Source organism: Scyliorhinus canicula, chromosome 2 (genome assembly GCF_902713615.1).
Source record: "Scyliorhinus canicula chromosome 2, sScyCan1.1, whole genome shotgun sequence".
In the NCBI taxonomy this organism is placed as follows: Eukaryota; Metazoa; Chordata; class Chondrichthyes; order Carcharhiniformes; family Scyliorhinidae; genus Scyliorhinus; species Scyliorhinus canicula.
In genome coordinates this window covers 63,092,601-63,117,881 of record NC_052147.1, presented here as the reverse complement: position 1 = coordinate 63,117,881, position 25,281 = coordinate 63,092,601, and the positions used below count along the sequence as shown (strand labels likewise).

At 43.2% G+C, this 25,281-nt stretch overlaps 1 protein-coding gene across 8 annotated transcripts in view; it reads right to left on the bottom strand.

Annotated features, from left to right (window-relative positions):
* The window catches only part of arid4a (AT rich interactive domain 4A (RBP1-like)), a 164,068-nt gene that overhangs the window by 35,127 nt on the left and 103,660 nt on the right, over positions 1–25,281 (bottom strand). For all 8 annotated transcript variants that reach the window (XM_038779915.1, XM_038779916.1, XM_038779866.1 and 5 more), the window contains exons 15-17: positions 12,500–12,704; positions 6,840–7,111; positions 2,314–2,520 (exon numbers count right to left, since the gene is read on the bottom strand). In XM_038779915.1, the coding sequence (XP_038635843.1) occupies positions 2,314–2,520; positions 6,840–7,111; positions 12,500–12,704 (684 nt within the window). The remainder of the gene's footprint in view (positions 1–2,313; positions 2,521–6,839; positions 7,112–12,499; positions 12,705–25,281) is intronic.

Here is a 25,281-nt window from a genome sequence, read left to right as displayed (position 1 = left end):
AGTTTGAGGCCAGCCACTGAAAACATTAATGCACCAGAACTTATCCCTGCTGAATTTAAAGCAATAAACACTGGCAATACTAAAATCATAAGCAGAGAACCGATCGGTGTATTTCAACATCACAGCTTCAAACACTGGCAAAATTTCTGACAGCACTTGCCTGGATGAGTGCAGTTCCAACAACACTGGTGAGCGTCACATCATCGAGCACAAAGTGACCCATTTGATCAGCACCCATCCACCAATTTAAACATTCACAGCCTCCATCACTGATTGATAAAGGCAGCAATCCATGCCACATATAAAATGCACTGCAGCAGCTCTTTTCACGGTACCTTTCCAAACCTGTGACCGTTACCACCTAGATGGACAAGGGCAGCAGATTCATGGGAACACCACCATCTTCAAGTCACACACCATCCTGATCTGGAACTATAGTGCCATTCCTTTACTATCACTGGATCAAAAACTTGGAACTCTCTTCCTAACAGCACTGTGCACCAGATAGACTATTGCAATTCAAGACGACGGCTCACCACCACCTTCTCATGGGCAATTATGGCTGGGGAACAAATTCTGGCCTTGCCTGTGACATGGATATCTCATGAAAGAGTTAAAAAAAGCACCTTATTTATTGGTCATCCATGTCGAGAATCAACACATGACGAGACACCAAAAGGAAAAGAAAGGTGCCAACAAGAACCAAAAAAAGTCAAAAGAGTGAATTATTTTGGATCTGCACTTGACTGTACCTACTTTCTGCTAGGTTTTGTGAAAAATGCATGGTCAAATAAAGAGTCACAATGTCTGGAATTTCTTGATCCTTGCATCAAAATCATGGCAAAAGTGCAGATTTTCTTGTAAAAGTTGGAAGAAATGTATAAATGTAAATTTATTTATGCACATTATGAATAGGCTCTTGGTCTCAACCTATAGCTTTACAAGTTGTGGAGATGCCGGCATTTGACTGGGGTGGGCACACTAAGAAGTCTTAGAACACCAGGTTAAAGTCCAACAAGTTTGTTTTGAATCACTAGCTTTCGGAGCATAGCTCCTCCTCACCTGATGAAGGAGCTGTGCTCCGAAAGCTCATGATTCGAAACAAACCTGTTGGACGTCAACCTGGTTTTGTAAGATTTCTTACTATAGCTTAACATGCAGCAGGACGCAGATGTTTTATGGTAATTTATTCTTTATTTCTTCTCATTGAGACCTAAATGTGCTTTGTGCTTTATGGCCTCAACGAATGAAATATTGAAAAGTTTTCATGGTTTTGCATTTTTTTTTGACATGTAGTTCCTGATGGGCATGATGCTGATTTGCTGTCTTTACAATTTAGTCGTGGTGCTAAGAAGAAACTTAAAGAATGGCCACAGGCAGGGCAGCACGGTGGCGCAGAGGTAGCCGAACCCGGCTCTGGGTCACTGTCCGTGTGGAGTTTGCACACTCACCCCACGTTTGCATGGGTTTTGCCCCCACAACCCAAAGATGTGCAAGGTAGGTGGATTGAACACGATAAATTGCCCCTTAAATTGTAAAAAATGAATTGGGTACTCTAAATTTATATTAAAAAAAAGAATGGCCACAGGATACGTTTGGTGCCTTCCTTGGTCCTTGACTGGTTTACACTTGGTTTGTCACGTGCTAGCAAGTAATTAGGTTCGGAGGAAATTGTGGAACTCGCAAACAGGAAGATTGGCGGAAGTTTCAGCGTATTTGCTGGCCGCACCATTTCAGGCCAATAGCTGAAACAACCCCTAAATTAATACAGCGCTGCAATGACAGGCATCTGGAGGTGGAATGAAGTAGAATAGAATAGAATAGAATAGAACAGTACAGCACAGAACAGGCCCTTCGGCCCTCGATGTTGTGCCGAGCAATGATCACCCTACTTAAACCCACGTAACCCGTATACCCGTAACCCAACAATCCCCCCATTAACCTTACACTACGGGCAATTTATCATGGCCAATCCACCTAACCCGCACATCTTTGGACTGTGGGAGGAAACCGGAGCACCCGGAGGAAACCCACGCACACACGGGGAGGACGTGCAGACTCCACACAGACAGTGATCAGCCGGGAAACGAACCTGGGACCCTGGAGCTGTGAAGCATTGATGCTAACCACCATGCTACCGTGTGTGTAGTATCAGCAAAGAAACAATACTACATTTCAGGAACTGCAATTCTGATACCCGTGTAAAAATTAAAATGAAGCTTGTTCTTTGAAGTTAAGTCCAAACTACAGTAGCCAACAGAAATAAATAGTAATTAAAATAATTGCAACAATTTGTAAAGTCAACGCTCTTACCTTGTATTCCAACCATAGTAATGTACTAAATAGACAAGTTCGCCATCATCAACTTCAGAATTTCTAATATTGGCTTCATAGATTTTCTGATTTTTCCCACGCCCATATTTTACTTTAACCTTGGTTCCAGAAGGGAATCGGTCAAAATCATCCTCCTCCTCCTCCTCATCTTCTTCCTCCTCCTCCTCTTTATTTTCATTCCCTTCCCTGAGAAAAGCCAACAAGGAAACAAATGATTTATAAAGAATTAGATATAGAGCACAGTTTTAAAAATTAGTTGTGGATCTCTTCAATGGCATGCAGTAATAAATGCAACATCTAACTTGGGACTAATAAATTTAGAGTACCGAATTCTTTTTTTTCCAATTAAGGGATCATTTAGCCTGGCCAATCCACCTACCCTGCACATCTTTTTGGGTTGTGGGGGTGTGACCCACGCAGACAGGGTGAGAATGTGCAAACTCCACAGACAGTGACTCAGGGCCTGGATCGAACACGTGAGGCGGCAATGCACATCTAACTTGGTACTAAGCCATGTAGATGACAAAGTGCACAGGCTTAATTCATGATGTGAGCAATGTAATAAGCCTCAGTCCCTGCCTGGATTGCCCTCAGCAGACCTTTCCTAAAAAAATGCATTCCACTGCCAAAACAGATTTACATGTCATTTATCTCCCCTGTTTATGGACCAAGTGTATAAATTGATGTATAAGAGAAATTCATGACCTAAGAAATGTCTCAGGATATCTAAAGGATGTGAAACGTAGTAAAAGTAAAAAGTATGTTCTTTGTTTTCTTATCATTTGAACTTTGCCTTCAGTAAAAACAGGAGACACTGTTGCCTCACAGGATCAGGGACTCGGTTTCAATTCCAGCCTTGGGTGACTGATTTTTAAAAATAATAATTTACGAGATGTGAGTGTCGCTGGTTAGGCCAGCATTTATTGTACATCCCTAGTTGCCCTTCACAAGCTGGTGGTGCGTTGCCTTCTTTAATTGCTGCAATCCTTCGGATGAAGGTACATCCACTGTAATGTTAGGGAGTGAGTTCCAAGATGTTGCCCCAGCGACAGTGAATGAACAGTGTTACATTTCCAAGTCAGGGTGGTGAGTGATTTGATGGGGAACCTCCAGGTGGTGGTGTCCCCAGGTATCTGCTGCTCTTGTCCTTCTAGATGGTAGTGGTCATGGGTTTGGAAGATGTTGTCCAAGGAGCCTTGGTGAGTTACTGTAGTGCATCTTGTAGATGGTACATACGGCTTCCACTGCTCGCCTGTGATGGAGGGTTTGAATATTTGTGGAAAGGGGAGCAATAAAACTGGCTATTTTGTCCTGGATGGTGTCAAGCTTCTGGAGTGTTGTTAGAGCTGCACTCATCCAAGCAAGTGGCGAGTATTCCATCACACTCCTGATTATGCCTTGCAGATGGTGGACAGGCTTTGGGGAGGGTCAAGAGGTGAGTTACGTTCCGTAGGATTCTTAGCCTTTGACCTGCCCTGGTAGCCACAGCAGTAATATGGCTATTCGAGTTCAGTTTCTGATCAATGGTAACCCCCAGGATATTGATTATGGGGGAAATGGGCGATGGTAATGCCATTGAATGTCAAGGGGTGGTGGTGAAATCCTCCATTGTAGGAGATAGTCATTGCCTGACACTTGTGTGGTGCGAATGTAACTTGCCACTTGTCAGCCCAAGCCTGGATATTGTCCAGGTCTTGCTGCATTTGGACATGGACAGCTTCATTATCTGATGAGTCGCGAATGGTGCTGAACATTGTGCTGTCATCCGCAAACATCCCCACTTCTGACCTTATGTTAGAAGGGAGGTAATTGATGAAGCAGTTGAAGATGGTTGGGTCTAGGGCTCTACCCTGGGGAACTCCTGCAGTGTTGCCCTGAAGCTGAGGTAATTGACCTCCGACCACCACAACCATCTTCCTTTGTGCCAGGTATGACTTCAACCAGTGGAGAGGTTTCCCCCCCATTGACTCGAGGCTCCTTGATGGCATACTCGGTCAAATGCTGCCTTGATGTCAAAGGCAGTCACTCTCATCTCACCTCGGCATTCAGCTCTTTTGTCTATGCTTGAATCAAGGCCATAATGAGGTCAGGAGCTGGGTTACCCTGGTGGAACCCAAACTGAGCATCCGTGAGCAGTTTATTGCTGAGTAAATGCCGCTTGATAGCACTGTTGATGACTCCTTCCATAATTTTGCTGATAGCTGGGAGTAGGCTGATAGGGAGGTAATTGGCTGGGTTGGATATGTCCTGTTTCTTGTGTACGGGACACACCTGGGCAAATTTCCACATTGCCGGGTAAATGCTAGTGTTGTAGCTGCACTGGAACAGCTTGGCTAGAGGTGCAGCAAGTTCTGGAGCATAAGTCTTCAGTACTATTGCCGGGATGGTGTCATAGCCTTTGCAGTATCTAGTGCCTTCAGCCGTTTCTTGATATCACAGAGTAAATTATATTGGCTGAAGACTGACATCTCTGATACTGGGGAGACAGCGATGGGTCATCCACTAGGCACGTCTGGCTGAAGATTGTTGCGAATGCCTCAGCCTCGTCTTTTGCACATATGTGCTGGGCTCCTCCATCATTGATGGGACTATTTGTGGAGCCTCCTCCTCCGGGGAGTTGTTTACTTGTCCACCACCATTCACAGCTGGATGTGGCAGTACAACAAAGCTTAGATCTGATGCGTTCATTTGGAATCGCTTAGCTCTGTCTATTACATGTTGCTTATGCTGTTTGGCACACACGGTGTCCTGTGTTGTAGCTTCACCAGGTTGACACCTCATGTTTCAGTATGCCTGATGTTGTTCCTGGCACGCTCTCCTGCACTCTATGCAGGATTATGGTTGAATACAATTCTCCTGCTGCTGATGGCCCACAGCGCCTCCTGGATGCCCAGTCTTGAGTTGCTAGATCTGATCGAAGTCTATCCCATTTAGCACGGTGGTGATGCCACACGACACGATGGAGGGTATCCTCAATGTGAAGTCGGACTTTGTCTCCACAAGGACTGTGCGATGGTCACTTCTGCTGATACTGTCATGGACAGATGCATCTGCAGCAGGCAGACTGGTGAGGATGAGGTCAAGTATGTTTTTCCCTCTTGTTGGTTCCCTCACCACCTGCTGCAGTCTCAGTCTGACAGCTATGTTCTTTAGGACTTGGCCAGCTCGGTCGGTGGTTGTACTATCAAACCACTCTTGGTGATAGATTATGAACCTCCACAACCAGAGCATATTCTGTGCTCGTCACCTTCAGTGCTTCCTCTAAGTGGTGTTCAACATGGAGGAGTACTGATTCATCAGCTGATGGTGGCCGGTACGTGGTAATCAGCAGGAAGTTTCCTTGCCATGTTTAACCTGAAGCCATGAGACTTCATGGGGTCCAGAGTCGATGTTGAGGACTCCTACGACAACTTCCTCCCGACTGTATACCACTGTGCCTCCATCTCTGCTGGGTCTGTCCTGACAGTGAGACATGACGTACCGAGGAATGGTGATGGTGGTGTCTGGGACGTTGTCTGTAAGGTATGAATCTGTGAGCATGACTATGTCAGGCTGTTGCTTAACTAGTCTGTGAGATAGCTAACCCAACTTTGGCACAAGCCCCTGATGTCAGTAAGGACTTTGCAGGGTTCGATACCGGGTGATCCATCCGGTTTCATTCCTTTTTTTGTGTTTTCGTAGCGGTTCAATACAACTGAGTGGCTAGCTAGGCCATTTCAGAAGACATTTAAGAGTCAACCACATTGCTGAGGATCTAGAGTCACATGTAGGCCAGGCCAAGTGAGGGTGGTAGATTTCCTTCCTTAAAAGAACATTAGTGAACCAGAAGGGTTTTTATGACAATCGGCAATAGTTTCACGGTCATCATTAGACTTTTAATACCAGACATTTTTATTGAGTTTTAATCCCACCACAGCAGGTGGTGGGATTCAAAACTGGGACCCCAGATCATTATCCTGGGTTCCTGGATTACTAGTCCAGCGACAATACCACCACCTCCTGGCGGCAGACACTGTCTGTATGGAGTTTGCATGTTCTACCAGTGTCTGCGTGGGTTTCCTCTGGTTTCCTCCCACAGTCCAAAGGTGTGCAGTTTGGATTGACCATGCTAACTTGCCCATAGTGTCCAGGGGTGCACAGGCTAGGTTACGGGGATAGGATGGGGTGGGCAGGTGAGGCAGAGTACCTGGGTAGAGTGCTCTTTCGGAGCGTCGGTGCAGACATGATGGGCCAAATGGTCTCCTTCTGCACTGTAGAGTTTCTATGATTCTAACTCTGAGCAAGGAAACTCTGAGCAGATACAAGGAAATTTAAGCATAATAACTATTTAATGCTTTGCAAATGCAAAAAAACAGTTCGTAAATTCTCTGCAGCACCATTGCTCCCTGAGCATTTTTCAAAAGACATGCACCTCACTACACAGAGGCTCTTTTGTAGATCGCACATACAAGTTATGTACAAAATCAACACTGGTGAAGCAATAACATATTTAACTATGTACATACTTTTTTGGTCTATCTTCATGATCCTCTTCGGTATCTTCATCACCTTCCTCCTCTTCATCAGAATCTTTCTCAGACTCTTCTTTCTTATTCTTCTCTGCTCTGCCTTTGGGTGTTAACACATTTTTCTGCTGACCTGTGTCAGTTTCCTCCCCCTGTTTCCTGAAGTCTTCATTCACGTCTTTATTTTCTTTACTAATTTCCTCATTCACCTTCTCTTTTTTTAATTCTTTAATGACTTCTTTTTTGGCAGGTGTAACATTTCTCCTCCGACCCTAAAGTAGGATAGTTTCGTTAAACTAAAGCTTATAATTAATACTGCAATATGTTAAACAAAAATGTTCAGTCTTCTATTCCTTTTGGATAATTTCAATGCAAGTTTGGATGATAAAAGTTCTTTAACCAAGACACTTTTATAGCAGAGAAGCAGTTCCATTATTCAACTCCGTGTTAGGTATGGTTGAAATAGGCATCTTGATTAGTGATTAATGTTCCATTGCTACTTGCGTTTAACAATATGAATAACTATTAATGTTGAGCTAGTTGGCCTTAAGCATTTTTAAATGATTTAAAACATACAAAATATGTTATCAAGGAACTGGGTACAGTAGTCATCAATACTGCTTGGGAACAAATATGGCCCTTGATAGCTTGCATCCTAGGACCCTAAGAGAAGTAGCTATAGAGATAATGGACAAATCCTTGGATTGGGAGAGGTACTGGAGGATTGGAAAACTGACAATGTGACACCCTTATTCAAAAAGTGAGGGAGGCAAAAAGTGGATAAATCTAGGGCAATTAGCCCAACATCTATTATTGGAAAAATGTTGGAATCAATTAAGGAAGTAATAGCAACACATTTGAAAATCTAATCTAATCAAGCAGAGTCAGCATGACTTCATGGAAGGGAAATAGTGTCAAATTTATTCTTAGAGTTTTTCAAGGAAGTCTCAACCAGAGTAGATAGAGGGGAACCAGAAAATTTGTTGCATTTGTACTTCCAGAAGGAGTTCAACAAGGTACCTCACAAAAGGGTCATAAGATTAGAGCCCATGACATTGGGAGGTAGTACATTGGTGTGGATAGAGAAGTGACTAATGGGCAAGAAACAGCGAGTGGGAATAAGGAGTTCTTTTTCAGGTTGGTAACCTGTAACCAGCGCGATTACATAGGGATCACTGCTGGGACTGCAATTGTTTATAATATATAATAATGACTTGGAGGAAGGAAGCGAATGTACTGAAGCCCAAATGGCAGACAACACAAAAGTAGGTGGAAAGACAAATTGCAAGAGGGATACAATGCATTTGCAAAGAGATATTGATAGGTTCGGTAAGTAAGTGAAAGTTGGCAAATGGAGTATAATGTAGGATGTTTTCATTTTGGAAGGGAGAACGTAAGCAAAACTGCAGAAAGCTGCAACGTAGAGGGACTTGGGGGTACTTGTGCACAAAAGACAGAAAGCTAGCACACAGATGCATCAGGTCATCAGAAAAACGAATGGAATGTTAGTCCTTAATTCAAGGGGAGTTGGAGTCTAAGAGTAGGGAAGTCTTGCTGCAACTGTACAATGTACTGGTGAGACCGTGGAGCGATATCTGGAGTACTGTGAGCAGTTTTGGTCTACTTATTTCAGAAAATACATTATTTAATTGGAGGAGGCTCAGAGAAGGCTCACTAGGATGATCCCTGGTATGGAGTGATTGCCTTGTGAGCAAGGGTTAAACAGGTTAGTACTACTCATTGGAATTGAGAAGGATGAGAGGTGATCTCACTGAATCATATAGGATGCTTAAGGGGCTTGACTGGATAAATGCTGAGAGGATGTTTCTGCTCATGGGAGAGCCGAGGACTAAATGGCATAGGCTCAGAATAAAGGGGTGCCAATTTAAGACTCAGATGAGGAGGAATTTCTTCTCTCAGTGGATTCTGACTCTTCGGAACTCCTTGCCAGAGTTGTGGGGGCAGTAGTACGCGCAGGGCATTTAAAAAAAAAAATTCAGAGTACCCAATTCATTTTTTCCAATTAAGGGGCAATTTAGTGTGGCCAATTCACCACATCTTTTTGGGTTGTGGGGTGAGACCCACGCAGACACGGGGAGAATGTGCAAACTCCACACGGACAGTGACTCAGAACCGGGATCGAACCTGGAACAAATAGATAGATTCTTGATGAGTAAGGGAATGAAGAGCTATAGAAAAGGAAATGGAAGTGGACATGAGTAATGTCGGATCAGTCATGATCCTATTGAATAGTGGAGCCGAGGGGCTGAATGGCCTCTTCCTGTTTCTTAAGATCTTAACTTAACAGCACTTCTCAAAAGTGCATTCATTACAGCTTCACATTAAATTCCAGGTTTCTTAAAAATATCACAAACCTATAAAACATGACACATAATATACTGTTGTTAGATGTAATGTATAATATTATACAAAAACAAATTAACCTTATTGGCATTTGCTTATTCCCAGAAGTAATTCATAGATCAAAATGCACAGATATCTAAAATGCTGCGTTTCTGGCAGATGCAGAATATCAAATTAATTGTTTTGCAATTCCAGCAACAAGTATGGGTGTGCAAATAGATACCCGAAACATTGATGTATAGTTTGAAAATCTTGCCTTCATAACTAAGAATTCAGTTAATGACCAATTTGACTACACATAGCAATGTTGCCTACCCAAAGTAAAGTTATATTTGTTCTCCCAAGGATTAAATTACCAGAATTTTAAAGAATTTGTGCCAACATCATCTATCCCAGATAGAAAACAGTAATCTTTTATTCTGAAAATAAATTAACTGATCACCTTTTAAGACACCATTTGATCTTCCTCATCATATAATTTGCAGCACTGCAGACAATTAATGCAAATCAGTGGGGGCAGCAGTCATTAACACCAATTGGGGGGGGGGGGGGGGGGGGGGGGGGGATTTTTTGTATATCTTTTGGAAAATTCTATTAGGAATTACAGACACACAATATTGCTTTGATTTGTAATGTTCTCCTTCAGACCTACAGTTTCACTTAATTTTAAAGCTCAATAACTCAATCAAAGCTGTTGTAGGCTGCAAAGAGACACTGATAGGATGTAGAGCTGGGCTGAAAAGTGGCAGATGGAGTTTAATTCTGATATGTATTCTGAGTCTTAAGTATTCATCCTCCCCATGTGTGCGTGGGTTTCCTCCGGGTGCTCTGGTTTCCTCCCACAGTCCAAAGATGTGCAGGTTAGGTGGATTGGCCATGATAAATTGCCCTTAGTGTCCAAAATTGCCCTTAGTGTTGGGTGGGGTTACTGGGTTATGGGGATAGGGTGGAGGTGTTGACCTTGGGTAGGGTGCTCTTTCCAAGAGCCGGTGCAGACTCGATGGGCCGAATGGCCTCCTTCTGCACTGTAAATTCTATGAAGTATGAGGTGATTCATTTTAAGCGGACAAATTTGAATCCGGATTACAGGGTTAACGGCAGGGTTTTGAAGAATGTGGAGGAGCAGAGAGATCTTGGAGTTCATGTCCATAGATCTCTGAAAGTTGCCACCCAAGTGGATAGAGCCGTGAAGAAAGCCCATTGTGTGTTGGCATTTATTAACAGGGGGATTGAGTTTAAGAGCAGTGAGGTTATGCTGCAACTGTACAAGACCTTGGTTCGACCACATTTGGAGTATTGTGTGCAGTTCTGGTCACCTCATAATAGGAAGGATGTGGAAGCATTGGAAAGGGTGCAAAGGAGATTTACCAGGATGCTGCCTGGATTTGAGGGTAGGTCTTATGAGGAAAGGTTAAGGGAGCGAAGGAGGATGAGAGGTGACTTAATTGAGGTGTATAAGATGCTGAGAGGGACAGATAGAGTGGACATTTAGCGACTTTTTCCGAGGGTGGATGTAGCTGTTACAAGGGGGCATAACTATATGGTTCATGGTGGAAGATATAGGAGGGAATTCAGAGGTAGGTTCTTTACTCAGAGTGGTTGGGGCGTGGAACGCACTCCCAGCTATGGTAGTGGAGTCGGACACTTTAGGAACTTTCAAGCGGTTATTGGATAGACATATGGAGTGCACTGGAATGATTGGGAGTAGGTTGATTTGATCTTAGTTTCAGACTAGTTCGGCACAAAATCACAGGCCGAAAGGCCTGTACTGTGCTGTATAGTTCTATAACACGACAATGTTAAACCAACACAGATAAACACGAGATAAATGAGTAATTGTTTGTTGCAGCTAGCACATTTGATTGTTTAATCCTTCTTTACATCTACGTTGTGCCATAGCTCCTCCAATAATCAAGTGTGTAAAAGGCACAGTGCATTAGTTAACCCCACAAGCACATATCCCAACAGAAGTTACTGAATAGCAATCAATAGATTGAATAGATGAAGAATCAAAAGTTTTTTAATATTGACTCCTCCCTCCCTTGGGACTAGACACAAAGATTTCAGGTTAAATTCCCAATCTGCCTGTGTAAAGAGAGAACTACAACTGGCCTGAAAATCAGGTTTAGGGAGAGAAATTGGTAGCTGTGGAACAGCATCGAAGTAAGACTGAGCACTAGGAGGAAAGATTCTGATGGAAGGCTTGGTAGATGCTGAAAGGATGTTCCGTCCTCAAGGGAGAATCCAGTGCTAGGGCATGGTTTCAAAATAAGCAGTCTCCCATTTAAGTTAGAAGGAGGAATTTAATCTCTGAAATGGTTGTTAATCTTCATTAAAGCCACAAACAGATCAGCCATGATCTTACTGAATGACAAAGCAGGCTAGAGGAGCTAAATGGCCTGCTCCTATTTGTTATGTTCTTCACAAAACGGGTAAAGAAAATTGAAACTCTAGGCATCATTTAGTTTGAAGATTTTTCTCTTTCAAGTCTCCAGCATACAGTTCTTTATTCAACCACTAGGTGGTATTGATGAATCCTGTCTGTTGAAGCTTCCTGTCTTCAGAAATTAAAAAGATTCCTCAATTTGTTGGGCAGCTTTAAAGGGATGAGCATGTCCTGAACTTCTTCCTCCCTGGCCCCATCACCCTAGTTTTCTTCAGTGGTGGGGAATTTCCTTTGTGTGTGAAACAAATCTTTAATTAATTCTGAATTATGATTCTATTCGAGGTTTTATTATGACAGGTAATACAGAATTTATCTAAGCAACTTCAAAACAGTTACCACAAGACAGCTTGCGCTACCCAAAGATTTTAGATAATCTACTCTGAATTGAATTCCTTCTGTGCAAACTGATCAAATTAAATCCATTACCAGGAAGACAACTGGAGACTGGATCACAAACTTATTCCACACAATTCACAACAATATCATAACATTTACAGGCAAAATGTAAAATTTCCTGAGGTGTCGCAATACTGTTGTGAATTCTTCATTAGGATGGTGACGATTCTGAAGTAACCAATGTTGATGCTGTATAGACAGTTGTACAGAAAATTAAATTTTTAACCATTACAAATGAAAAATGAAATGAAAATCGCTTTATTGTCACAAGTAGGCTAAAATGAAGTTACTGTGAAAAGCCCCTAGTCGCCACATTCCAGCGCCTGTCCGGGGAGGCCGGTACGGGAATCGAACCGTGCTGCTGGCCTGCTTTAAAAGCCAGTGATTTAGCCGAGTGAGCTAACTCATTACAATGTCCTGTCAGCAATTAGTTTCAAGCTGGGAAATTACTTACTCTCGGAGATCTCACTTCTTTTTCCTCTTTGTCATTTTCAGTGTCATCACTTTTCTCATCATCTAAAGTTGTAGGTGTTTTCTTTGGATCACATGTCCCATTCTCTTCATCCTTCTCCACTGGTCTTCCTACAGGTTCCATGTGATGAATGGTCCTGAAACGAAGGTCAGCTGCACGACAATATTCCTCAAAGCCATACAAGTACCTAGGATGCAGAGAAAAGGAAAGGAAAGGCACAGATTTGATGTTAAACAAAGTAATTGATTATATCTAGATTCAAATATATAACATTGGCAGGCAGGAAGTCAAGAATAATGCTCAAAATATTTCATAATCATAAAGAAACCCAACCAGGACATCATTTGGAATACATCCTTTGTTCAGTTACAAACCTTTTACAATTAAATAAAATTACACATTTCATGCTATAATTTTGACGTATTAATTTCAGTCAGGAAAGATGATCATCTAAATGAAGCTTATATCTTTTATAGCCAAGCACTTTCAGAAAATGAATGATCATACAAACATTTTTATGACTTTTAAAAAATATCCATGAGCATTTTTAAAAGCAAACAAATCTAATAATAATCTTCATTACTGTCACAAGTAGGCTTACATTAACATTGAAATGAAGTTACTGTGGAAATGCCCTAGTCGCCACACTCCGGCGCCTGTTCGGGTACACTGAGGGAGAAGTCAGAATGTCCAATTTACCAAACAAGCACGTGTTTTGGGACATGTAGGAGGAAACCGGAGCACCCGGAGGCAATCCACACACACGGGGAGAACGTGCAGACTCCGCACAGACAGTGACTCAAGCCGGGAATCGAATCAGGGATTCTGGCGCTGTGATAATGAGTTTTTAAAAACTATATTCTTACTTGAAAGGTCGCAGTAGATTGTGATGAAATTCAGATCAATAGGTAGCAGTTTCAGGGAAAGAGACAATGGACCGGATTTACGAGTCTCCCAGCCTCCTGTTTCATGGCAGCACACCATTCACTGCTGGCGGGATTCTCTGTTTCTGTTCCCCCCCCCTCCCCCCCCCCCCCCCCCCCCCCCCTCCGCACTTGTCAATGAGATTCCCCATTGAAGACATCCCATGTTGCTGGGAAATCCATGAGCGAGGGTGTGCTGCCAGCGGGAACAGAGAATCCAAATGGTCAGAGAATTCCGGTTAATGTCTTTGATGGAAATATTGCAATGATTTTAGGGAAGCAAGACTGTAGTCCTGAGGTAGGCCTGGAGCTGACAGAATATAGAACAAAGAACAGTACAGCACAGGAACAGGTCCTTCAGCCCTCCCAAGCCTGCGCCGATCACATGTCCTATCTAGACCAACTGCCTATATCCTTCTACACCCCATCCGTTCACGTAACTATCCAGATAAGTCTTAACGGTTGTTATCGTAGCTGCCCCAACCACCTTACTTGGTAGTGCATTCAGGTACACCACCACCTTCCGTGTAAAAAAACTACCCCCGCACATCACTGAACCTATCCCCCCTCACCTTGTGCCCCCTTGTAATTGTCATTTCCGCCCTGGGGAAAAGCCTCCAAAAAAGTGTTCACCCTGTCTATACCCCTCATAATTTTATAAACCTGTCAGGTCGCCCCTCAGCCTCCGTTTCTCTAGGGCAGGGGTGGGCAAACTACGGCCCGCATGCGGCCCGACAAAGGTTTTTATGCGGCCCGCCAATGAGGTGCCTGGAATCATAACCGGCATTTTTGAAAAGCCGCCGGGGAAAAGCCGCTGAAGTAAATGCGCTTATTGAATAAGCGCATTTACTTCAGCGGCTTTTCCCCGGCGGCTTTTCAAAAATGCCGGTTATGATTCCAGGCACTTCATTGGCGGGCCGCATAAAAACGCGCGTAGTGGGTTGGATGAGTGGGGCTGTCTCATTGGTCGGTTTAGTTGGGTGTGCGACCAATAGGAGTCCAGGTTCCAAACAATAAGCCTTATTATTGTTTGTAACCTGGACTCCTATTGGTCGCACACGCAACTAAACCGACCAATAAGGCAGCCCCACTCATCCACCCCACTACACGCGTTTTTATCGTTGACTCGGCTAGGCTGTGCTTCTGTCAGTGTTAAGGATCAGCACAAGCAACTTAACACCTGATTTCAACAAACTGGTAAATGACTGCAGTCAGATGCATCATTCTCATTGACATTGTTCTGTTACTTACTGAGTTACTTTGTTTTTCAAATGAATGTGCTTTTTTTCTTTAAAGACCTTTTATTTTGGCTATTTAAAATATTAATTATTTTACTTAATATACTATGCGGCCCTTTAAAATTGCGAATTTCTGAATGTGGCCCTTGCACGGAAAAGTTTGCCCACCCCTGCTCTAGGGAGAACAATCCCAGATTATTCAACCACTCTTCATAGCCAATATCCGCCATGCCAGGCACATCCTGGTTAACCTTTTCTGTGCTCTCTCCAAAGCCTCCACGTCCTTCTGGTTGTGGGGTGACCAGAATTGGACACCGTATTCCAAATGTGGCCGAACCAACGTTCTATATAATTGTAACATAACTTGCGAGCTTTTATAGTCTATGAAGGCAAGCATTCCATATGCTTTCTTTACTACAATTTTCACCTGTGCTGCCACTTTTTTTTTGAAAATATTTTATTGAGGCATTTATAATTTTGAACATCAGGTTTCAACAGGAACAAAACAATATAACCAATCTCCCCTCCCCCCAGTGGCAACCTCCAGCCAACGTGGCTTACACAAACAGTACCTCTGACCCCAGCCCCCCACTGCTTCTCCTGTCCTTACTCGCCACTGCCCATGCCTTCGTCCACCCCCTGCCACCTCCTCCCCTGCTGACAGCCTAATTTTTCTCGAAGAAGTCGCTGAATAGCTGCCACCACCAGGCAAACCCCTGCAACAATCCCCTCAAGGCGAACTTGATTTCTTTTGAGTCTGAGAAACCCCGCCATGTTGCTAACCCATACCCCTAACTTCGGGGTGCGCCGAGTCCCTCCACTCTAGTAGCAATTGTCTCCAGACACCAGGGAGGCAAAGGCCGGGACATCGACCTCTCTCACCCCCTGGGCTCCCGGATCTTCTGAGACGCCAAAGATCGCCACCTTTGGACTTGGTACCACCCTCACATTTAATATAGAACAGTACAGCACAGAACAGGCCCTTCGGCCCTCGATGTTGTGCCGAGCAATGATCACCCTACTCAAACCCACGTATCCACCCTATACCTGTAACCCAACCCCCCTTAACCTTACTTTTTTTTAGGACACTACGGGCAATTTAGCATGGCCAATCCACCTAACCCGCACATCTTTGGACTGTGGGAGGAAACCGGAGCACCCGGAGGAAACCCACGCACACACGGAGAGGACGTGCAAACTCCGCACATACAGTGACCCAGCCGGGAACTGAACCTGGGACCCTGGAGCTGTGAAGCATTTACGCTAACCACCATGCTACCGTACTGCCCAAATATCTCTGACATGAAGTTAGCAAAACCCTGCCAGAAACCCCTCAGCATCGAAAATGTCCAAGACATATGAACATGGTGAGCAGAACCCTCCCCACACAGCTATCCTCCACCCCCTCATCTGTGCCACAGTCATGTCAGCCCTGTATCAGGCTGAGCCTTGCACACAACGAGAATGCATTGACTCGCCTCAGGGCCTTCTCCCATAATCCGGCCTCCAAATACCCACCCACCTCTTCTTCCCACTTTCTCTTCACGTTTCCTATCGGGGCTCCCTCCCACTCAATCAGTTCCTTGTAGATCTCTGAAACTTTCCCCTCACCTACTCCTGTTCTCGACGCCACCTTATCCTGTAGTCCCTGGTGTGGCAAGGTCAAAACCTGCCTCCTCACAATCCCACACTTGCATGTACCGGAACCCATTCCCACCTGCAACTCAAACTCCTCCTCCAATCTCGGAAAGCCCTCATCAATAAAAAGATCTCCAAATCTCTCGATCTCCGCCTGCTGCCACCTCCTGAACACCCCATCCAGCAAACCCCCCCCCCCCCCCCCCCCCCCCCCAACTCCCCGGAGTGAACCGGTGGTTATCACATATCGATGCCCACACCAACTCCATATGCTGCCCCCACACCCTCAGGGCTGCCACTACTACCGGCTGTGCTGCCACTTTTTAAGGAACTGTGGACCTGCACGTCCAGATCTGTGTGTCTATGCTCCTGATGGTTCTGCCATTTATTTTATAGCTCCCACCTAAATTGGACCTACCAAAATGCATCACCTCACATTTGTCTGGGTTAAATTCCATCTGCCATTTCTCCACCCAATTTTGCAGCTCATCTATATCCTGCTGTACTCTGAAAATCTACATCACTATCCGCAACTCCTGCAATCTTAGTATCATCTGCAAACTTGCTAATCAGACCAGCTATGTTTTTGTAATATATATATTACAAACAGAGGTCCCAGTACCTGCGGAATACCACTAGTTACAGCCCTCCATTCGGAACAACACCCTTCCACTGCAACCCTCTGTCTTCTATGGCCAAGCTAGTTCTGAATCCATCTAGCTGGTTCACCCCTAACTCAGTGTGATTTAATCTTTTGCACCAGCCCGCCATGAGGAACCTTGTCAAATGCTTTACTAAAGTCCATGTATATAACATCCACAGCCCTTCCCTCGTCAATCATTTTTGTCACCTCTTCAAAAAACTCAATTAAATTAGTGAGACATGACCTCCCTTGTACAAAACCATGCTGCCTGTCGCTAATAAGACCATTCACTTCCAAATGTGCATAGATCCTATCTCTGAGAATCTTTGCCAACAATTTCACTATCACTGACGTCAAGCTCATTGGCCTATAATTACCTGGGTTATCCTTGCTACACTTGTTAAATAAGGGGACAACATTGGCTATCTTCCAATCCTCTGAGATCTCGCCTCTGGCCAACGAGGAAACAAACATTTCTGTTAGAGGCCCAGCGGTTTCATCTCGTCTCCCTCAGTAATCTGGGATAGATGCCATCTGGCCCTAGGGATTTTTCCACCTTCATGCCTTTTAACACACCTAACATTTCCTCCCTCGTAATTACGACCTGTTCTAAAGTATTTACATATCCCTCTAAGACACCACCAATCAACGTGTCCCTCTCCTGTGACTACCGATGCAAAATACTCATTAAGGTTCTCACCTACTTCCTTTGGTTCTACGCATAATTTCACTCTGTCCTCGAGTGGACCAACTCTCTCGCTACCCTCTTGTTCCTAATATACGTATAAAATAATATAGTGCCAAAATTCTGGTCTAATTAGATCAAATGCCTTTCTGATTGAAGAGTTCAGGATGGGAGTTCATGCAATTTTATCAAATGTCTTAGTAGAGTCATATTTCATCGTGTTGCTGTATTTAAAATTTTAATAAATAATCATAGATGGATAAAAGCAAATTACTGCGGATGCTGGAATCTGAAACAAAAAGAGAAAATACTGGACAATCTCAGCAGGTCTGACAGCATCTGTGGAGAGAGAAGGGATCACATCTGGATGACTCTTTGTCAAAGCTCTTTGTCAAATCATAGATGGGATTTTACTTGGCTTTTCCAGCAATTTATTTTTCAATTCAGACATCCCCCAACCTGCTTCTAAGTTTGGATAACAATGTACTTAATTTTCCACCATTTAAACTAATGGTAAAATTGAGAAATGAGAACTCAACTGGTAAAAAATGAGTGAAGAAAATTGGAGGGTCACATGATTGGAGGAAATGACAAAGATTATAGAGGTAAATCATGTGGAGAAATTTTACAATTGAAGCAGTTTAAAGCTCTTCAATCAAGTTGCTATTCCTCTCAGCATCAAATAGCTCTAACCAAAGTCATGAACAACATTTTTAGTGCCCTTGCTTGATTCAAATTTTAACTAGTCAATTGTAGCCGATGTCTTCTACAACCACACTTATTCACAGATTCCAAGATGCCGTAGCCAATTTACAGATTGCAACATCATCCAAAGCCATGGTGTCAGTTTTTAAAGGTATGCCAATAGGACAAAGTCCACCTCTCTCAATTCCTCCACTTCCTCAGAACTGTCAGATGGCTTTCCTGATGTCCAGTCTCTAACTGCTGCCGAAACACATTTGTCGCTGGAACTTGCATTCATACCCTTATCACATCCCCAATTGATGATGCCAATTCTTTCAACTGACTGCCCATGCTCTATAAACACCAGCTCATCCAAAAATGTCTCCATCCTATCCCAGATGTTTGCGCATCACACTAGTTCTCACTGGCTTACGGTAGCTCAAGGTCCAACACCATAAATTGTTTTTTAAAAATTGTGTTTAAATTCTTGCTTGGTTGCACCCTTCCCTTTTGTTTTATAACCTCCTCTGGCCCCACTCTCTATCCATTTGACTGAGCTCTTGTGCATCGGGAGAGTGTACAATTATCCCAACACGTGCTATGCCTTCCGTTGCCTAGGTTCTGCTCTCTCAAATTCCCTCCCAAAATCCTTTCATCTCTCACTTTTATCCTTTCTGAGTTTCTTTAAAATTCTCCTCCTTTGGCTTTGGGCATCCTTCTGGCTTCATCTTTGACTGACATCAGTTTTCTGTTTGCCTGAGTCATCTAGGAACATTCTTCTATGTTAAAGGTATTGAAGAAATGCAAGTTGTTTTTGACACTCTGCAGCACTGAAAACCAAGTGAAAATGTCTTGCTGCAGAGAAAGGCAAAACCACGGCATTCTGGATTCACTGAGCTTATGAAGTATGAAAACCAAAATACCAGCAACAAAAAGAATGGAGGATCTCAAGATGATAAAAATGTGGATTAGGGTTTCAATAGCAGAACAAAAAGAGTTGGCTGAAGAGATGTAATGTTCTGGAGGTGGAAAATAAATAGTTCCACTGGTCAGATATAAGGAAGGAAGCTGAAGGAAATGTTCAGAGCTGTACCCGTGGACAGAGTTAGAGATTTCTCTCAGAACAATGTTTCCAGAAAATTCTCCCTTTGGGCACCCAATTGTTTTTAAATAATCATAAATTCTCCATTGGTATGCTAAGAAAACAGTTGACGAGAGGCAAACTGAAGCTATGAACTTCAAGCTTTTGCCCCTGAATTGTCAGTATTGCGACGATGCTGCCAGGTTTCTGTGATGCAACTTTGCCCAAGTGTGATTTAACTTAAATAAAGAAAGAAACTCAAAGCCTGGCCACCATACCAAAATTACACCCAGCATAACTCCACATATCTAATTAGATTGAAGTGATGCCCAAAAAGTATATACTAGTGAAAAGGAAAGACTGTAGGAAAAGGGATAATCAGCCATGGATGTTTAAGGAAATAAAGGAGGGTATCAAACTGAAAGAAAAGACAGACAAATGTGGCAAGGATCCCAACATCTCAACAGAAAGCCACGCAAAAAAGCTGTAAAGAAAAGTAAGATAGATTATGAGGGTAAACTAGCTCAGAATATAAAACAGATAGCAAAAGTTTCTACAAATATTTAAAACGAAAGAGAGTAGCTACGGTAAACATTAGTCCTTTAGAGGATGGGAAGAACAATTTAATAATGGCAAATGATTAAATGAGGAAATGGCCGAGTCATTGAACAGGTATTTTGTGTCGGTGTTCACAATGGAAGACACAAATAACATGCCATTAATTGTTGGCATGGGGTTTATGGCAGGTGAGGACCTAGAAGCGATCATTATCACCAAGGAGGCAATGTTGGACAAGCTAATAGCTTAAAGGTAGACAATTCTCCTGGCCTGATGGACTGCATCCCAGGGTACTGAAAGAGGTGGTGAGGGGAAAATAGCAAATGAGCTTGTGGGAATTTACCAAAATCCACTGGACTCTGGGGTGGTTCCAGCAGATTGGAAAACAGCAAATGTGGCACCACTGTTTAAAAGAGGAGGTAGATAAAAGGTGGGTAACCATAGGCTGGTCAGCTTAACTTAGTGGGGAAAATGTTTAAATCTATCATTAAGTAGTAAAGAGCGAGACATCTGAATAGAGATTGTTCCATTGGGCAGATACAGCATGGGTTCATGAAAGGCAGACCATATTCAACTAATTTAGTGGAATTCTTTGAAGACATTACGAGCACGGTGGACAACAGGGAACCGATGGATGTGGTGTATCTGAAATGGATATGGTGTATCTGGATTTCCAGAAGGCATTCGACAAGGTGCTGTATAAAAGGCTGCTGCATAAGATAAAGGTGCATGGTGTTACAGGTAACGTATTAGCATGGATTGAGGATTGGTTAACTGACAGAAAACAAAGAGAGGGGATAAATGGGTGTTTTTCTGGCTCACGATCGGTGGCAAGTGGTGTGCCTCAGGGATCAGTGTTGGGTCTGCAATTGTTTACAAGTTACATACATGATCTGGAATGGAGGGGCCAAGTGTAATATACAAAGTTCGCAGATGACACTAAGATGAATGGTAGACCCAAGTGTGCAGAGGACACAAAGTCTGCAGAGGGATTTAGATAGTTGAAGTGCGTGGACAAGGGTCCGGCAGATGGAGTACAATGTTGGTAAATGTGAGGTCATCCATTTTGGTAGGATTAACAGCAAAATGGACTATTATTTAAATGGCTAAAAAATTGCAGCATGCTGCTGTGCAGAGGGACCTGGGTGTCCTTGTACATGAATTGCAAAACGTTTATGCAGCAAGTAATTAAGGCAAATGGAATTTTGTCCTTCATTGCTGGAGGGATGGAGTTTAAAAGCAGGGAGGTTATGTTGCAGCTGTATAGGGTGCTGGTGAGGCCACACCTGGAGTACTGTGTACAGTTTTGGTCTCCTTACTCGGGAAAGGATGTACAGGCACAGGAGGGCGTGCAAAGGAGATTTACTAGGTTGATTCTGGAGTTGAGAGGATCAGCTTATGAGGAGAGACTAACTAGACTGGGTCTATACTCATTGGAATTTAGAAGAATTCAGATGGGGATCTTACAGAAACATACAAAATTATGAAGGGAATAGATTCTCACTCCACAGTATAAATTTTTCCCACTTTCTCTATCTTTTAGCTTTGACAAAGGGTCACTTGGACTCGAAACGTTAGCTCTTTTCTCTCCGTACAGATGCTGCCAGACCTGCTGAGATTTTCCAGCATTTTCTCTTTGGATAGAAGCAGGGAGATTGTTTCCACTAGTGAGTGAAACTAGAACTAGGGGGCATAGCCTCAAAATAAGGGGGAGCAGATTTAGGACCGAGTTCAGGAGGAACTTCTTCATCCAAAGGGTCGTGGATCTGTGGAATCCCCTGCCCAGTAAAGGAGTTGAGGCTATCTCGTTCAAATTTTTTAAGGCAGAGGTAGATAGATTTTTGAACAGTAAATGAATAAAAGGTTACGATGAGCGGGCGGGTAAATGGAGCGGAGTCCACAAAAAGATCAGCCATGATCTTATTGAATGGCGAAGCACGCTCAAGGGGCCAGATGGCCTACTCCTGCTCCTAGTTCTTGTGTTGTGTTACAGAATAACAGCAAGTGACAAGCTCTGGCATACAACTCAAGTGTTAAGGATGGAAATAAGGACATAAATGTTGCATTGAAAAGGAAGGCCTTATTTTTGCTGATGTTAAGCTGGTTGCAACCATCGGTCATGTAGGTCTTGGAGAAAGGGGTGAAAACCATGAGGTTGATTGAGAAGGCACAGAGATAGGGCTAACAGTCATTGGTGTATATGTGTAAAACCTAATGACTTTTTTGAATTACGAATTGGGGGCCTCACGGTAGCATGGTGGTTAGCATCAATGCTTCACAGCTCCAGGGTCCCAGGTTCGATTCCCGGCTGGGTCACTGTCTGTGTGGAGTCTGCACGTCCTCCCCGTGTGTGCGTGGGTTTCCTCCGGGTGCTCCGGTTTCCTCCCACAGTCCAAAGATGTGCGGGTTAGGTGGATTGGCCATGCTAAATTGCCCGTAGTGTAAGGTTAATGGGGGGATTGTTGGGTTACGGGTATACGGGTTACGTGGGTTTAAGTGGGGTGATCATTGCTCGGCACAACATCGAGGGCCGAAGGGCCTGTTCTGTGCTGTACTGTTCTATGTCACCGAGCAAATTATGAACAGGAGAGAGGTGTGCAATGAAGTTCAATGTAAATGATAGTGCAGCATGAAAAGAAAAGTTATAGGATACAAAGAACACATAATAAAGACCAAAGCTCAAACTGAACTTAGAAAAAGCATACCTGAAAAGCAGAACTCAAAATGGAACACTGACTCAAACACTATTAGGATTCCAGTTCAGTTTTTTTGCCGTCAAATATGGAAACATTCTTCCCATTACAAAGAAATTAAGTTAAATTCTTAATGCCTAATGCAGTTGCATTAGAGGCTGCCTTAAACCTACCAAGGGAGATGATCTTTATCTACTTTTGGATATTGCACTTCTATACATTAAAAAAAACACAGCCAAAGTCAAAGACGAAAGAAACATAATCTCATGACTTCACCACCCAATTTTTAAGAACCATCCTGCTAAGAGTAGAAGTCGAGATGCAGTTGACTATATTCGATCAACCATTGCAACTCCTGTATCAAACCTCCTCTTGCAGTGTGCCCCATCAGAGAATATTAAACCCCATCCATGCACACATCACAGCTGGAAGCTATCAACCCTGAGAAAGCTGACAATATCTCAAGTAACTAGAAACTAGCATACAAAAGTAGTGATGCGGGAATTAAGTTGCAACCGCAGTAACTCTACGATGTGCAACTGTGAACAGCCACAAACAATGAATGGACCACCTATTCCATTATCTATTGCCACTGAGCCCTATAATAATAATAATCTTTATTAGTGTCAAAAGTAGGCTTACATTAACACTGCAATGAAGTTCCTGTGAAAAGCCCCGAGTCGCCACATTCCGGCGCCTGTTCGTATACACAGGGGGAGAATTCAGAATGTCCAAATTACTTAATAGCACGTCTTTCGGGACTTGTGGGAGGAAACCGGAGCACCCGGACTCGTACATTAATACCAAGGCACATGCAGCTTTGCAGCACAGAATAGTAAAAATGCAAAAGTTCCCAGTAATAAAAATTAAGCATTATGACATATTTTCGTACTGGTTTCTTCCAACATGATACATTTGGGGTTTAAAAACCAGATTTGCTCTCAGAAAATTTCAGAGTTCATTAAGATGTACATTCCCAGGAATAGATGTCATACCAGGTCAATTACCAAACAAACGGGACTAAGCCATTCAATTCAAATCTAATTTTTTTCAGGTAAGTGGCTCATCTAAGTTGCCTTTGACTCAACAATGTTCTTTTTAGAATTAGAATTAGAACAGTACAGCACAGAACAGGCCCTTCGGCCCTCGATGTTGTGCCGAGCAATGATCACCCTACTCAAGCCCACGTACACCTATCCAAGTAACCCAACAACCCCCATTAACCTTATTTTTTAGGACACTAAGGGCAATTTAGCCTGGCCAATCCACCTAACCCGCACATCTTTTAAAAAATGATTTTGAGTTGACATGTTCAAATTGAGACAGCTGTCTGAAGTAATTAGATAACTAAGCCAGACATAACAAAGCAGCAAGGTGTTATATAATGGTTAATGTATTCTTGTTTAGATTGCAATTTAGCATAGCGGATACAAAAGTTCATGCATTCTATATTCCAGGGGTGGACAATTTGGCCTATAGCTACAAGCAATCCAAGGCACTGATTTTGTTCATTTATTGGTTTGCCTATAAAGCAAAACTGATTACACTTAAAACGTAGTTAGTTTTTAAAATAAATTTGATTTCAAGATGTAGGCATCATTGGCAGGTCTGTCATTATGGCCCCACCTCTTGTTTCAGTTAGCTAAGTGGTGATGGTCCTTTTTGAACCGCTACAGTTTTTGGGCCAAAGATGCTTGCAAATGTTGTTCAAGAGTCTCAGGATTTTGACATAACAAGAATTATGGAAAGGGGGTCAATGTTCAAGTCAGGATGACATGCAAAGTGGAGGGAAACTTGGGAATTAAGAGTGTTTCCATACACCTGCTGTCATGGTCCTTTAAGCTGGAGGTCACGGGTTTCTGCTGAAATGTTTTGGCCAGTTGCTACAAAGTACCTTACAAATAACACACACTAAGCTACAGCAGAGTAGCAACGCATGGGGTGGGGTGGATGTTTACCCTAAGGAGAAGGAGCTGATCAAGCAGACTGCTTTGTCCTCGCTGGTGCCAAGCTTCTTGTTTGTTGTTGGATCTACAACCATCCAGGCAATTGGAGAGTATACCATCACATCCCTGGCGTGTGCCTTTTAGTGGAGAGGATATAGTGACATTGGGGAGTCAGGGAGTGTGTCACACAAGACTGACCCGCTCAACAGCCGTAGCATGCTAAATAACTGGCCCAGTCTAATCAATGCTAATCCCCAGGATGCTGATGTTGGGGGACTTAATGATGGCAACATTGGATATCATTACAAGGTGGTTACGTTCTCTCTTCTTTGAGATGCTCATTTCCTGGAATGAATGTTACCTGCCATGTATCAGCTAGGGAGATTCTCCAAGCATTGCAATATGTGAGCATGGTAAGTTACATTATCTAAGGAATTGCAACATAGATGAAGATAGTGCAAACAACAGTTGTCAGCTACATGTCTGACACTGAACAAGGTAAAGTTATTGTTGAAACAGCTGGTGATAGTTCGGTCCAGGATACTGCCCTCCGGACTACTGAAAAGTACCCCGAGGCAGGGAAGACTGGCCTCCAACAACCACAACAACCTTCGTTTGTGCCAAGTATGTCTTCAGTCACCAAAGGGTTTTTCCCCTGATCCCCATCAACTTCAA